This window comes from Phalangium opilio, unplaced genomic scaffold (assembly GCF_054372755.1).
Source record: "Phalangium opilio isolate 3A_F unplaced genomic scaffold, DU_Popi_V2 ptg000094l_1, whole genome shotgun sequence".
Classification (NCBI taxonomy): Eukaryota; Metazoa; Arthropoda; class Arachnida; order Opiliones; family Phalangiidae; genus Phalangium; species Phalangium opilio.
The window spans coordinates 2397987-2413998 of record NW_028324199.1 but is presented as its reverse complement, the minus strand read 5'-3'; the positions used below and the strand labels follow the sequence as shown (position 1 = coordinate 2413998).

At 40.2% G+C, this 16012-nt stretch overlaps 1 protein-coding gene and 7 non-coding genes across 8 annotated transcripts; all 8 read left to right on the top strand.

Annotated features, from left to right (window-relative positions):
- The first annotated feature begins 474 nt into the window (after positions 1–474).
- LOC149637921 (uncharacterized) lies at positions 475–1702 on the top strand. Its single transcript, XM_089850864.1, has 3 exons — positions 475–574; positions 1051–1612; positions 1693–1702. The coding sequence occupies exons 2-3, from the start codon at positions 1059–1061 to the stop codon at positions 1700–1702; spliced, it is 564 nt and encodes a 187-aa protein (XP_089706990.1). The 5' UTR covers positions 475–574; positions 1051–1058.
- A 5366-nt stretch (positions 1703–7068) lies between these two features.
- TRNAP-CGG (transfer RNA proline (anticodon CGG)) lies at positions 7069–7140 on the top strand. The gene has a single exon. It is a non-coding gene; the product is annotated as a tRNA-Pro (tRNA).
- Positions 7141–7864: 724 nt separating this feature from the next.
- Positions 7865–7936, top strand: TRNAP-UGG (transfer RNA proline (anticodon UGG)). The gene has a single exon. It is a non-coding gene; the product is annotated as a tRNA-Pro (tRNA).
- Positions 7937–11346: 3410 nt separating this feature from the next.
- TRNAP-UGG (transfer RNA proline (anticodon UGG)) lies at positions 11347–11418 on the top strand. The gene has a single exon. It is a non-coding gene; the product is annotated as a tRNA-Pro (tRNA).
- A 1510-nt stretch (positions 11419–12928) lies between these two features.
- Positions 12929–13000, top strand: TRNAP-CGG (transfer RNA proline (anticodon CGG)). Its single transcript has one exon. It is a non-coding gene; the product is annotated as a tRNA-Pro (tRNA).
- Positions 13001–13404: 404 nt separating this feature from the next.
- TRNAP-UGG (transfer RNA proline (anticodon UGG)) lies at positions 13405–13476 on the top strand. The gene has a single exon. It is a non-coding gene; the product is annotated as a tRNA-Pro (tRNA).
- A 565-nt stretch (positions 13477–14041) lies between these two features.
- On the top strand, positions 14042–14113 carry TRNAP-CGG (transfer RNA proline (anticodon CGG)). The gene has a single exon. It is a non-coding gene; the product is annotated as a tRNA-Pro (tRNA).
- A 404-nt stretch (positions 14114–14517) lies between these two features.
- TRNAP-UGG (transfer RNA proline (anticodon UGG)) lies at positions 14518–14589 on the top strand. Its single transcript has one exon. It is a non-coding gene; the product is annotated as a tRNA-Pro (tRNA).
- Positions 14590–16012: the final 1423 nt, after the last annotated feature.

Sequence of the window (16012 nt, the reverse complement as noted above, 5' to 3'; positions counted from 1 at the left end):
AGAAATTTGGAAGAGCACAGTAGAATTTCAAGGTGAGATTCTGTTTCAAACCATTTAATTACATAATTTATTTTAATATTACAAAAGTTAAGCTTACACAATAATATTAGTGACCAGCGGTATAGTTTAAAATAGTATTAATTAACACTGGTAACAATACTATTGTGATGAAGCTCCCTCCGCAAAGGCTTAAGCAACATGAGGCCGAAAAACACGAGCGGCATTTTTGCTCTTAGCTATTCCTCCCTGGTACGGGCCGTATTTACTGGAACCCCGTGTCGTATACGGTACAGCACGGGGGCTCCAGCAAAGCATTGAGGCGTTAGGCCCAAAGCAACGTGTTCAAAGTTTTTTTAAACCAAAAGAGGGCGCCAGTAACAAGACGCTTAGTCCCAAACAACGGGATCGGCATTTTTTTGGGTTTTTTAATCAACAAAAGTGTTTTTACTTCATACATAGGGAAATTTACCTTTTGATTTTATTGTAACAAAACTTATGCAATCAACAATCCCTAAAGGGATAAAGTCATAATCAAGGGTTAATGTGACTTGCGACACTCATTAACAAGGAAATGGTAATTATTTTTAAAATATTTTTTTTACTTTCATTTTTGACATTTGATATTAAGAAATTGTCATAAACGGTTACAGTTCCTTCTACTCTAAAGTTTATTTTTTTAATGTTTTTTTAAGTAAGGTTGAATTTCGAAATATAATTTTGTAGCTTTAATTTTTTAAACGAGGGTGAAATGAAAATTTTAGAGTTAGCATAAACTTGATTTAGGCCTAATTAATGTGATTAGTTTTGTTTTGAGATAAATTTATTATTTTGAGGTTAAGCTAAGAATCAGTAAAGGAATTTTCTCTGAACCCTTGACTTAAAATAATTTCCGGTTGATCACAGATTCTTTTCTAGTTGCGTTTAGTGACATGTATCAAAGCATCTAAAGGCTATACCAATTACACATAATTATATGGAGCCTCGTTTCTTTGATAAGTGTCTCTTAACGCAGCCAAGGTTTATCAGATGTTTATTTTGGCTTTTGTTCAGAACTAAGAATGTATCAGTGTTCAATATGCGGGACAAAAAGACCATCTTTCAACAAACTACTAGCGCATTATCGCAACCTACACATACATGATCCGAATTTGAAAATAAAATGCAATTTGGGAAACTGCGGTATATCTTACACAAATTACAACTCTTATAAAAGTCACGTTCAGCGTAATCACAAAAATTATTTGAGAGAGTATGAAAATTCTGAAGTTGGTAACGTAAAAGTACCTTTCAATCCTGGAGAAGAACAGGTCGAAGAGTTAGATAATGGTGCAAATCAAATGGAAGCGCCAAATTCTGATGATTATTTAGTAAACTTGAGGAAGAATTTGGCGTTGACACTTTCAAAAATTAGAGAAAAGTATTTACTCCCACGATCCATAGCCAGTAATATTGCAAATGATATTGGTGACATAGTTGAGAACGTTGAAGACCTTTGTAGAAATGCTAATGCAAATCAAATACCTGCCACCGAGGCTCTGACTGATATCACGAGAAGTGAACATAAATTAAATTTGTTTTGCGCGCAACAACTAGATTTGCTTCTACCCACAGAGTATACTTTGGGGGAACATGAACGAAATGGTAGAACATTTAATGACACGTTTCAGTATGTCAATATCTTGGAATTACCAGGAGCAGATGACAAAGGAGTCTCGGACGCTAGCTTCCATAATGTAGAGGGCAATGGGATCCGCGAACGTCACGGTTATTAACCAAAATCATTACGCCAGTGCCACCTCTCGTAGGAAATTTGAGCTTTATTTTCCAACCAATAGCGTGGCTGCAAAGTCTCGAAAGGAGGTCTGGGAAATCGCGTCTGGAGCCTCTCTTTAAAAATACGTATCGTCTGCTTATAATTAGCCAAGGCTTAACGAGTATTAGAGTTAAAAATTGGATTTCAACGGCTTTTTAATCTTTTTTTTAGGCTAAAATTGATAATGAAAAGCCCAGCTAGTACCGTATGTACACTATTAAAAAACTAAAATGTGTTTCAGTTAATTTTTTCTAAATTTCTTCTTGAATTAAATGATAGCTACAAGAGGTTGGGAAAAGAAATCACTCACGATCTTTTAAAGCTCAAAAAGTAAGAGACAGTGATTTCGTTTCCAACCTCTTGTAGCCAAAATACGGAATATTTTGGCCCTAAAACACATATATAACATTGTGTTTCGGCATCTTTTAAAACCTTGCTTTTATCTTTTGAAAACCCGACCCCAATCATTCCAGTGGGCACAAATTGTTAATTAAGCCTTGGCTTACCTGGGGTTCTCTGCTAGTTTGGACTTAATTTGACCCTATTTAGTAGGTTTAAAGTCACAAAATGTAGTCTTATCTTAATACCAACGGTTACAGCTGTTTGAATAAAGTAATTATATTTTGTATATTTATGTCGCGATCGGATGGGACGAACCTCAGTAGCCACCGTTAGTCCGTTATTACAAAAAAAAATTCCCAGCAGACTTTGCTGCCAGATATAATCCACCAAAAGCATCGTCTGCTATAATGTCTGATAGCGCCTCTATGGCAAACGATACCGCTACAGCTGTGACGTACGCGGGTCCCATTGCCCTCTATATTGTGGAAGCTAGCGTCCGAGACTCCTTTGTCATCTGCTCCTGATATCGTGAATACGTGTAACGAGCACCTCTACTTGAACAAAATATTCTCCTATTAATTAGCTGCCACCTTTTCAAAACATTATCCTACTAATTAGTTGCCACCTTTTCCTAAATACTCTCCTATTAATTAGGTGCCACCTTTTCCAAAACATTCTCCTACTAATTAGCTGCCACCTTTTCCAAAATATTCTCCTATTAAATAGCTGCCACCTTTTCCAAAACATTCTGCTACTAATTAGCTGCCACCTTTTCCAAAATATTCTCCTATTAATTAGCTGCCACCTTTTCCAAAATATTATTCTATTAATAAGCTGCCACCTTTTCCAAAATATTATCCTATTAATTAGCTGCCAACTTTTCCAAAACATTCTCCTATTAATTAGGTGCCACCTTTTCCAAAACATTCTCCTACTAATTAGCTGCCACCTTTTCCAAAATATTCTCCTATTAATTAGCTGCCACCTTTTCCAAAATATTCTATTAATTAGCTGCCACCTTTTCCAAAATATTCTCCTATTAATTTCTGAAACCTTTTCCAGATATTTCTATTATTCCTAATAAATTGTTCGTGGTAAGAGGCGGGCTTTTTATACTCGTATTAATAATCATCTTACCTCCAAACAAGGTTGAGTTGGATTAGGTCCCGAGACCCATTTGTCCCGAGACCCAATTATCTCGAGACCCATTTGTCCCGAGACCCATTTGTCCCGAGACCCATTTGTCCCGAGACCCATTTGTCCCGAGACCCAACTGTCCCGAGACCCAACTGTCCCGAGACCCAACTGTCCCGAGACCCAATTGTCCCGAGACCCAATTGTCCCGAGACCCAATTGTCCCGAGACCCATTTGTCACGAGACCCATTTGTCCCGAGACCAAATCGGCGAGACCAAATTGTCACGGACCGATTCCATGTCCATCCTTGTCTCCTTAGAGTAATAATTTCGACTATGTCCTTCCGTGATGCGAAATTTATTATTTCAATTCATTTATAGAAAATAAATCCATTACCAGTAAAATCAGGAGATTGAATTAAATTCTAAAGAGTAGTAAAATAAGGATTGTCTTTAAAATTATATAGAAAAATAAAATATCCGCGCTTCAATCAACTGGAAAAACTCTTATCGTTTTGTTTTTTAGGCTTGGGCAAACCAAGTCCTTTTTATATTATACAAAAACGTCTTTGTTTGGACCAAGACCGAAAAAATCAACGATACGAGTGAGGTTTATCAATTGACTGAAGTTCAGATATTGAAATTTTTCTTTAAGTGTTTTTAGTAGTTTAATCCTTAATCACTATTTAATTCAATCAACTGATTTTACTCTTAATCGATCTATTCCCTCTAAATTTATTCAAAAAATTGCATATCTCCGCTTTTTCAAGAACAATTCCATTTTCCGAAAACATTTTATCATGAAATTAATTATTTTGAAGGGAGTACGTTTAGAGGGATCAATAATTAATATTTGAAATATTCTACTGAATTTCTAAGAAGAGCACCCATACACTGCAAGCACGGATGATTGCAAAATTTTATATCATAACTCGTTTAGAGTGAAGTGATTTATGTATTAATTCCGCTGAAAAGAATATAAAATGACATTGAACAGTACTGAGAAATTTTTCTTTTTATGGAATCTTTACACTAACATTTGGTTGTTTCTTTTCTTACATAATATTTTTCCAGTCCATGAAAGGAGAGCTACCTACTAAAAGCAACCACATGGGACAAAAGTTGTTCCTTTTCCTTTGATAAACGACATTATTTTATTAGTCCGAGCAAAATAAATTACTCTTAATCATATTTTATCGAATATCAGTCTTCTCCACAAATTGCAACCATTGAAAAAACATTTTTTGGTGCAAACTTTAAAATTTCTCAAGCCACTAACATTTAAACCAATGTCCGTCAAGGTGCTTACAAGCTAAGGAACATCGATACGAAATCCCTTCAAAATAATTAATTTCATGATAAAATGTTTTCGTAAAATGGAATTGTTCTTGAAAAAGCGGAGATATGCAATTTTTTGAATAAATTTAGAGGGAATAGATCGATTAAGAGTAAAATCAGTTAATTGAATTAAATAGTGATTAAGGATTAAACTACTAAAAATACTTAAAGAAAAATTTCAATATCTGAACTTCAGTCAATTGATAAACCTCACTCATATCGTTGATTTTTTCGGTCTTGGTCCAAACAAAGACGTTTTTGTATAATATCTGTCACTTCAGTCTTATGGCAGTAGTCAACTCTTAACAGGCTGAAAATGTCATTTCCCGTCCCTATTATCTAAGGAACCAAAAATGCTATTAGTTAGCGGTTTTGAATAAAATATGAATCGAAATCATCTTTGGTTTGTCATACATTATTGATAATGATGGCACGAGATATTAGTGAGTACTAAATAAAATTAATAGCCTTTTCAAAATCGTAAAGTTAATTTCGTAGAACTGTTTACTTCTTAAATAAGTGCATTGATTATGGCTAAAAAAGCGCCTCTTTTTAGGGTAGAAAGAAGCTAAAATACCATTTTTTTTAGAAAATTTGTGGCAATAAACAAGATAATTAGCAATAATCAGGGGTAAAAACAAATCCAATTTAGTAAAATTTTGAAACAGGGGAAATATATTCAGTTGATAAAACTAGATAATTCCAAAAACAGGTGAACATTTAGCCGCTCATAACAACCTAGCCAAACATAAGCTTAACCCTGTATCTAAACCTAACATGATCTATTACATCATAAATCAAATGGGTCTTAGGTTGCCTATTTATACCCTTGATGATCTACAAATATTCTTGATTATAATAATAATTTGCCCTAAAATGTTAAACTTACAATTTTGGAGACTTGGGAGACCACAAAAATCCGAAATTGCGTTCTAACATATGAATGCTCTCTGAGAATAGCCAAAGTAAAATTAATATATAATTAAAAAATAATGAAAAGCCTGTATACCTCATATGGAAGTGTTGAATTAACTGCGCTTACGTAAACACCACCGTCTTAACTGCCAAGCGAAAACACTTTTTGTCATCTTTTCAGTAGTATTTTAAAGTGTAAAACGTAGGGTTAGGAACTTAGGATAGGTTTCTAGCATGAAACGAAGCAGACTATATCAAATTCCAAAACAAAGCTGGAAATCAGCTTTTTTTATAATCTTAAAGGACGAAAAAAGACGCTATAAAGAGTATATTACACAGACTTACCAAAATTCAACTTAAGCCTTGGCCAAAACGAACGTCGAAAAATTACTTCAAACGAGGTTAAAACCTCTATTAACTGTAATTATTTACCTGAATTACTTTTTTAGACGAAAATTGGACCTGATAAAAATAATTTTGGTTTTAAAGGGCGTTATACTTCATTATATATCCAAATAAAGGTGTTAAAGCTCGGATGAAATATCAAAAAAATAATTAGCGTTGCCTTACTGTCGTCTGCTATCATAGCCCACTCGATCACGCGCGTCACGACGCAAGCTGCTCGCGCTCGAGCAGCGCAGCGTCCGGGAGCGCGGATCGAGTGGGCTATGCTGCAATGAAATAAACGTTCTTACTGTCGTCTGCTATGAAATAGGGAATTCGAGGCATAAGTAATTAGTTAAATTACAAAAATTAGACTTCAATTATTTAAAAACTAAGCAGGTAAGTTTCTCATTTAGTAAGTGCTTGTTAATTTGAAAGTATTCCGAAAACTAACTTCGCTGTAGTTTTTCCGTATCGCCTATGACAATTTCCCCAAAAAACCGGGTAAAATGTAATGCTTTTTCTATGGGACGCTAACCCTAAAAAGGTGATTTTTTCGTTTAGCATTACAAACGGGTATCAAGTCATATCTACAAGGGCCTTCCGGCCCTGTAGAATACAACTAGTTAAATTATAGGCCTATGAGTTTAGCATGTTTCAGTGTCATACAGTCCCGTTGGTCTAGGGGTATGATACCCGCTTTGGGTGCGAGTGGTCCCGGGTTCAAATCCCGGACGGACCCGAGTTTCGCAGAAGTGATTTAATGACTATTTAAATGCAACTAGTAAAATTGTACCTTACGAGTTGAGCATGTTACAGTTACATACATGGCCCGATGGTCTAGGGGTATGATACTCGCTTCGGGTGTGAGTGGTCCCGGGTTCAAATCCCGGACAGCCCCGAGTTTTTGAAAAATAATTTAGAGACTATTTAAATGCAACTATTGACAGGGTAGTCCTATGAATCGAGCATGTTTCAGCTACATACATGATCGAGGGGTATGATTCTCGCTTTAAGTGCGAGTGGTCCCGGGTTCAAATCCCGGACGGACCCGATTTTTGCAGAAGGAATTTAGTGACTATTTAATTGCAACTATTGACAGGGTAGTCCTATGAGTTGAGCATGTTTCAGTTACATACATGGTCCGTTGCTCTAGGGGTATGATACTCGCTTCGGGTGTGAGTGGTCCCGGGTTCAAATCCCGGACGGACCCGATTTTTGCAGAAGGAATTTAGTGACTATTTAATTGCAACTATTGACAGGGTAGTCCTATGAGTTGAGCATGATTCAGTTACATGCATGGTCCGTTGGTCTAGGGGTATGATACTCGCTTCGGGTGTTAGTGGTCACGGGTTCAAATCCCGGACGGACCCGAGTTTTTGCAGAAGTAATTGACTATTTAAACACAAATAGTAAAATTGTACGCCTATGAGTTTAGCATGTTTCAGTGTCATACAGTCCCGTTGTTCTAGGGGTATGATACTCGCTTCGGGTGTGAGTAATCCCGGGTTCAAATCCCGGACAGCCCCGAGTTTTCGAAAAATAATTTAGAGACTATTTAAATGCAACTATTGACAGGGTAGTCCTATGAGTTGAGCATGATTCAGTTACACTCATGGTCCGTTGGTCTAGGGGTATGATACTCGCTTCGGGTGTGAGTGGTCACGGGTTCATATCCCGGACGGACCCGAGTTTTGCAGAAGTAATTTAGTGACTATTTAAATGCAACTAGTTAAATTGTACCCTACGAGTTGAGCATGTTATACTTTCATACTTGGTCCGTTGGTCTAGGGGTTTGATTCTCGCTTCGGGTGTGAGTGGTCCCGCGTTCAAATCCCGGACGGACCCTAGTCTTTGTAGAAGGAATTGAGTGACTATTTAATCGCAACTATTGACAGGGTAGTCCTACGAGTTGAGCATGTTTCAGGTTCATACATGGTCCGTTGGTCTAGGGGTATGATACTCGCTTTGGGTGCGAGTGGTCCCGGGTTCAAATCCCGGACGGACCCGATTTTTGCAGAAGAAATTTAGTGACTATTTAAATGCAACTATTGACATGGTAGTCTTTGAGTCGAGCATGTTTCAGTTTCATACAAGGCCCGATGGTCTAGGGGTATGATACTCGCTTTGGGTGCGAGTAGTCCTGGGTTCATATCCCGGACGGACCCGAGTTTTGCAGAAGTAATTTAGTGACTATTTAAATGCAACTAGTTAAATTGTACCCTACGAGTTGAGCATGTTTCAGTTACATACATGGCCCGTTGGTCTAGGGGTATGATACTCGCTTTGGGTGCGAGTGGTCCCGGGTTCAAATCGCAGACGGACCCGATTTTTGCAGAAGAAATTTAGTGACTATTTAAATGCAACTATTGACATGGTAGTCTTTGAGTCGAGCATGTTTCAGTTACATACATGGCCCGATGGTCTAGGGGTATGATACTCGCTTTGGGTGCTAGTGGTCCCGGGTTCAAATCCCGGACGGACCCGAGTTTTGCAGAAGTAATTTAGTGACTATTTAAATGCAACTAGTTAAATTGTACCCTACGAGTTGAGCATGTTTCAGTTACATACATGGCCCGATGGTCTAGGGGTATGATACTCGCTTTGGGTGCGAGTGGTCCCGGGTTCAAATCCCGGACGGACCCGAGTTTCGCAGAAGTGATTTAATGACTATTTAAATGCAACTAGTAAAATTGTACCTTACGAGTTGAGCATGTTACAGTTACATACATGGCCCGATGGTCTAGGGGTATGATACTCGCTTCGGGTGTGAGTGGTCCCGGGTTCAAATCCCGGACAGCCCCGAGTTTTTGAAAAATAATTTAGAGACTATTTAAATGCAACTATTGACAGGGTAGTCCTATGAATCGAGCATGTTTCAGCTACATACATGATCGAGGGGTATGATTCTCGCTTTAAGTGCGAGTGGTCCCGGGTTCAAATCCCGGACGGACCCGATTTTTGCAGAAGGAATTTAGTGACTATTTAATTGCAACTATTGACAGGGTAGTCCTATGAGTTGAGCATGTTTCAGTTACATACATGGTCCGTTGCTCTAGGGGCATGATACTCGCTTCGGGTGTGAGTGGTCCCGGGTTCAAATCCCGGACGGACCCGATTTTTGCAGAAGGAATTTAGTGACTATTTAATTGCAACTATTGACATGGTAGTCTTTGAGTCGAGCATGTTTCAGTTACATACATGGCCCGATGGTCTAGGGGTATGATACTCGCTTTGGGTGCTAGTGGTCCCGGGTTCAAATCCCGGACGGACCCGAGTTTTGCAGAAGTAATTTAGTGACTATTTAAATGCAACTAGTTAAATTGTACCCTACGAGTTGAGCATGTTTCAGTTACATACATGGCCCGATGGTCTAGGGGTATGATACTCGCTTTGGGTGCGAGTGGTCCCGGGTTCAAATCCCGGACGGACCCGAGTTTCGCAGAAGTGATTTAATGACTATTTAAATGCAACTAGTAAAATTGTACCTTACGAGTTGAGCATGTTACAGTTACATACATGGCCCGATGGTCTAGGGGTATGATACTCGCTTCGGGTGTGAGTGGTCCCGGGTTCAAATCCCGGACAGCCCCGAGTTTTTGAAAAATAATTTAGAGACTATTTAAATGCAACTATTGACAGGGTAGTCCTATGAATCGAGCATGTTTCAGCTACATACATGATCGAGGGGTATGATTCTCGCTTTAAGTGCGAGTGGTCCCGGGTTCAAATCCCGGACGGACCCGATTTTTGCAGAAGGAATTTAGTGACTATTTAATTGCAACTATTGACAGGGTAGTCCTATGAGTTGAGCATGTTTCAGTTACATACATGGTCCGTTGCTCTAGGGGCATGATACTCGCTTCGGGTGTGAGTGGTCCCGGGTTCAAATCCCGGACGGACCCGATTTTTGCAGAAGGAATTTAGTGACTATTTAATTGCAACTATTGACAGGGTAGTCCTATGAGTTGAGCATGATTCAGTTACATGCATGGTCCGTTGGTCTAGGGGTATGATACTCGCTTTGGGTGCTAGTGGTCCCGGGTTCAAATCCCGGACGGACCCGAGTTTTGCAGAAGTAATTTAGTGACTATTTAAATGCAACTAGTTAAATTGTACCCTACGAGTTGAGCATGTTTCAGTTACATACATGGCCCGATGGTCTAGGGGTATGATACTCGCTTTGGGTGCGAGTGGTCCCGGGTTCAAATCCCGGACGGACCCGAGTTTCGCAGAAGTGATTTAATGACTATTTAAATGCAACTAGTAAAATTGTACCTTACGAGTTGAGCATGTTACAGTTACATACATGGCCCGATGGTCTAGGGGTATGATACTCGCTTCGGGTGTGAGTGGTCCCGGGTTCAAATCCCGGACAGCCCCGAGTTTTTGAAAAATAATTTAGAGACTATTTAAATGCAACTATTGACAGGGTAGTCCTATGAATCGAGCATGTTTCAGCTACATACATGATCGAGGGGTATGATTCTCGCTTTAAGTGCGAGTGGTCTCGGGTTCAAATCCCGGACGGACCCGATTTTTGCAGAAGGAATTTAGTGACTATTTAATTGCAACTATTGACAGGGTAGTCCTATGAGTTGAGCATGTTTCAGTTACATACATGGTCCGTTGCTCTAGGGGCATGATACTCGCTTCGGGTGTGAGTGGTCCCGGGTTCAAATCCCGGACGGACCCGATTTTTGCAGAAGGAATTTAGTGACTATTTAATTGCAACTATTGACAGGGTAGTCCTATGAGTTGAGCATGATTCAGTTACATGCATGGTCCGTTGGTCTAGGGGTATGATACTCGCTTCGGGTGTGAGTGGTCACGGGTTCAAATCCCGGACGGAACCGAGTTTTTGCAGAAGTAATTGACTATTTAAACACAAATAGTAAAATTGTACGCCTATGAGTTTAGCATGTTTCAGTGTCATACAGTCCCGTTGTTCTAGGGGTATGATACTCGCTTCGGGTGTGAGTAATCCCGGGTTCAAATCCCGGACAGCCCCGAGTTTTCGAAAAATAATTTAGAGACTATTTAAATGCAACTATTGACAGGGTAGTCCTATGAGTTGAGCATGATTAAGTTACACTCATGGTCCGTTGGTCTAGGGGTATGATACTCGCTTCGGGTGTGAGTGGTCACGGGTTCATATCCCGGACGGACCCGAGTTTTGCAGAAGTAATTTAGTGACTATTTAAATGCAACTAGTTAAATTGTACCCTACGAGTTGAGCATGTTATACTTTCATACTTGGTCCGTTGGTCTAGGGGTTTGATTCTCGCTTCGGGTGTGAGTGGTCCCGCGTTCAAATCCCGGACGGATCCTAGTCTTTGTAGAAGGAATTGAGTGACTATTTAATCGCAACTATTGACAGGGTAGTCCTACGAGTTGAGCATGTTTCAGGTTCATACATGGTCCGTTGGTCTAGGGGTATGATACTCGCTTTGGGTGCGAGTGGTCCCGGGTTCAAATCCCGGACGGACCCGATTTTTGCAGAAGAAATTTAGTGACTATTTAAATGCAACTATTGACATGGTAGTCTTTGAGTCGAGCATGTTTCAGTTTCATACATGGCCCGATGGTCTAGGGGTATGATACTCGCTTTGGGTGCGAGTAGTCCTGGGTTCATATCCCGGACGGACCCGAGTTTTGCAGAAGTAATTTAGTGACTATTTAAATGCAACTAGTTAAATTGTACCCTACGAGTTGAGCATGTTTCAGTTACATACATGGCCCGTTGGTCTAGGGGTATGATACTCGCTTTGGGTGCGAGTGGTCCCGGGTTCAAATCCCAGACGGACCCGATTTTTGCAGAAGAAATTTAGTGACTATTTAAATGCAACTATTGACATGGTAGTCTTTGAGTCGAGCATGTTTCAGTTACATACATGGCCCGATGGTCTAGGGGTATGATACTCGCTTTGGGTGCTAGTGGTCCCGGGTTCAAATCCCGGACGGACCCGAGTTTTGCAGAAGTAATTTAGTGACTATTTAAATGCAACTAGTTAAATTGTACCCTACGAGTTGAGCATGTTTCAGTTACATACATGGCCCGATGGTCTAGGGGTATGATACTCGCTTCGGGTGTGAGTGGTCCCGGGTTCAAATCCCGGACAGCCCCGAGTTTTTGAAAAATAATTTAGAGACTATTTAAATGCAAATATTGACAGGGTAGTCCTATGAATCGAGCATGTTTCGGCTACATGCATGATCGAGGGGTATGATACTCGCGTTCAGTGCTAGTGGTCCCGGGTTCAAATCCCGGACGGACCCGATTTTTGCAGAAGGAATTTAGTGACTATTTAATTGCAACTATTGACAGGGTAGTCCTATGAGTTGAGCATGATTCAGTTACATACATGGTCCGTTGGTCTGGGGGTATGATACTCGCTTCGGGTGTGAGTGGTCACGGGTTCAAATCCCGGACGGACCCGAGTTTTTGCAGAAGTAATTGACTATTTAAACACAAATAGTAAAATTGTAGGCCTATGAGTTTAGCATGTTTCAGTGTCATACAGTCCCGTTGGTCTAGGGGTATGATACTCGCTTTGGGTGCGAGTGGTCCTGGGTTCATATCCCGGACGGACCCGAGTTTTGCAGAAGTAATTTAGTGACTATTTAAATGCAACTAGTTAAATTGTACCCTACGAGTTGAGCATGTTATACTTTCATACTTGGTCCGTTGGTCTAGGGGTATGATACTCGCTTTGGGTGCGAGTGGTCCCGGGTTCAAATCACGGACGGACCCGATTTTTGCAGAAGAAATTTAGTGACTATTTAAATGCAACTATTGACATGGTAGTCTTTGAGGCGAGCATGTTTCAGTTACATACATGGCCCGATGGTCTAGGGGTATGATACTCGCTTCGGGTGTGAGTGGTCCCGGGTTCAAATCCCGGACGGACCCGATTTTTCCAGAAGGAATTTAGTGACTATTTAATTGCAACTATTGACAGGGTAGTCCTATGAGTTGAGCATGATTCAGTTACATACATGGTCCGTTGGTCTAGGGGTATGATACTCGCTTCGGGTGTGAGTGGTCACGGGTTCAAATCCCGGACGGACCCGAGTTTTTGCAGAAGTAATTGACTATTTAAACACAAATAGTAAAATTTTAGGCCTATGAGTTTAGTATGTTTCAGTGTCATACAGTCCCGTTGGTCTAGGGGTATGATACTCGCTTTGGGTGCGAGTGGTCCTGGGTTCATATCCCGGACGGACCCGAGTTTTGCAGAAGTAATTTAGTGACTATTTAAATGCAACTAGTTAAATTGTACCCTACGAGTTGAGCATGTTATACTTTCATACTTGGTCCGTTGGTCTAGGGGTTTGATTCTCGCTTCGGGTGTGAGTGGTCCCGCGTTCAAATCCCGGACGGACCCTAGTCTTTGTAGAAGGAATTGAGTGACTATTTAATCGCAACTATTGACAGGGTAGTCCTACGAGTTGAGCATGTTTCAGGTTCATACATGGTCCGTTGGTCTAGGGGTATGATACTCGCTTTGGGTGCGAGTGGTCCCGGGTTCAAATCCCGGACGGACCCGATTTTTGCAGAAGAAATTTAGTGACTATTTAAATGCAACTATTGACATGGTAGTCTTTGAGTCGAGCATGTTTCAGTTTCATACATGGCCCGATGGTCTAGGGGTATGATACTCGCTTTGGGTGCGAGTGGTCCCGGGTTCAAATCCCGGACGGACCCGAGTTTTGCAGAAGTGATTTAATGATTATTTAAATGCAACTAGTAAAATTTTACCCTACGAGTTGAGCATGTTTCAGTTAAATACATGGCCCGATGGTCTAGGGGTATGATACTCGCTTTGGGTGCGAGTGGTCCCGGGTTCAAATCACGGACGGACCCGATTTTTGCAGAAGAAATTTAGTGACTATTTAAATGCAACTATTGACATGGTAGTCTTTGAGGCGAGCATGTTTCAGTTACATACATGGCCCGATGGTCTAGGGGTATGATACTCGCTTCGGGTGTGAGTGGTCCCGGGTTCAAATCCCGGACGGACCCGATTTTTCCAGAAGGAATTTAGTGACTATTTAATTGCAACTATTGACAGGGTAGTCCTATGAGTTGAGCATGATTCAGTTACATACATGGTCCGTTGGTCTAGGGGTATGATACTCGCTTCGGGTGTGAGTGGTCACGGGTTCAAATCCCGGACGGACCCGAGTTTTTGCAGAAGTAATTGACTATTTAAACACAAATAGTAAAATTTTAGGCCTATGAGTTTAGTATGTTTCAGTGTCATACAGTCCCGTTGGTCTAGGGGTATGATACTCGCTTTGGGTGCGAGTGGTCCTGGGTTCATATCCCGGACGGACCCGAGTTTTGCAGAAGTAATTTAGTGACTATTTAAATGCAACTAGTTAAATTGTACCCTACGAGTTGAGCATGTTATACTTTCATACTTGGTCCGTTGGTCTAGGGGTTTGATTCTCGCTTCGGGTGTGAGTGGTCCCGCGTTCAAATCCCGGACGGACCCTAGTCTTTGTAGAAGGAATTGAGTGACTATTTAATCGCAACTATTGACAGGGTAGTCCTACGAGTTGAGCATGTTTCAGGTTCATACATGGTCCGTTGGTCTAGGGGTATGATACTCGCTTTGGGTGCGAGTGGTCCCGGGTTCAAATCCCGGACGGACCCGATTTTTGCAGAAGAAATTTAGTGACTATTTAAATGCAACTATTGACATGGTAGTCTTTGAGTCGAGCATGTTTCAGTTTCATACATGGCCCGATGGTCTAGGGGTATGATACTCGCTTTGGGTGCGAGTGGTCCCGGGTTCAAATCCCGGACGGACCCGAGTTTTGCAGAAGTGATTTAATGATTATTTTAATGCAACTAGTAAAATTTTACCCTACGAGTTGAGCATGTTTCAGTTAAATACATGGCCCGATGGTCTAGGGGTATGATACTCGCTTCGGGTGTGAGTGGTCCCGGGTTCAAATCCCGGACAGCCCCGAGTTTTTGAAAAATAATTTAGAGACTATTTAAATGCAACTATTGACAGGGTAGTCCTATGAGTTGAGCATGTTTCAGTTACATACATGGTCCGTTGGTCTAGGGGTATGATACTCGATTTGGGTGCGAGTGGTCCCGGGTTCAAATCCCGGACGGACCCGAGTTTTGCAGAAGTAGTTTAGCGACTATTTAAATACAACTAGTTAAATTATAGGCCTATGAGTTAAGCATGTTTCAGTGTCATACAGTCCCGTTGGTCTAGGGGTACGATACTCGCTTTGGGTGCGAGTGGTCCCGGGTTCAAATCCCGGACGGACGCGAGTTTTGCAGAAGTAATTTAGCGACTATTTAAATTATACAAAAACGTCTTTGTTTGGACCAAGACCGAAAAAACCAACTATATGAGTGAGGTTTATCAATTGACTGAAGTTCAGATATTGAAATTTTTCTTTAAGTGTTTTTAGTAGTTTAATCCTTAATCACTATTTAATTCAATCAACTGATTTTACTCTTAATCAATCTATTCCCTCTAAATTTATTCAAAAAATTGCATATCTCCGCTTTTTCAAGAACAATTCCATTTTCCGAAAACATTTTATCATGAAATTAATTATTAATTCCGCTGAAAAGAATATAAAATGACATTGAACAGTACTGAGAAATTTTTCTTTTTATGGAATCTTTACACTAACATTTGGTTATTTCTTTTCTTACATAATATTTTTCCAGTCCATGAAAGGAGAGCTACCTACTAAAAGCAACCACATGGGACAAAAGTTGTTCCTTTTCCTTTGATAAACGACATTATTTTATTAGTCCGAGCAAAATAAATTACTCTTAATCATATTTTATCGAATATCAGTCTTCTCAACAAATTGCAACCATTGAAAAAACATTTTTTGGTGCAAACTTTAAAATTTCTCAAGCCACTAACATTTAAACCAATGTCCGTCAAGGTGCTTACAAGCTAAGGAACATCGATACGAAATCCCTTCAAAATAATTAATTTCATGATAAAATGTTTTCGTAAAATGGAATTGTTCTTGAAAAAGCGGAGATATGCAATTTTTTGAATAAATTTAGAGGGAATAGATCGATTAAGAGT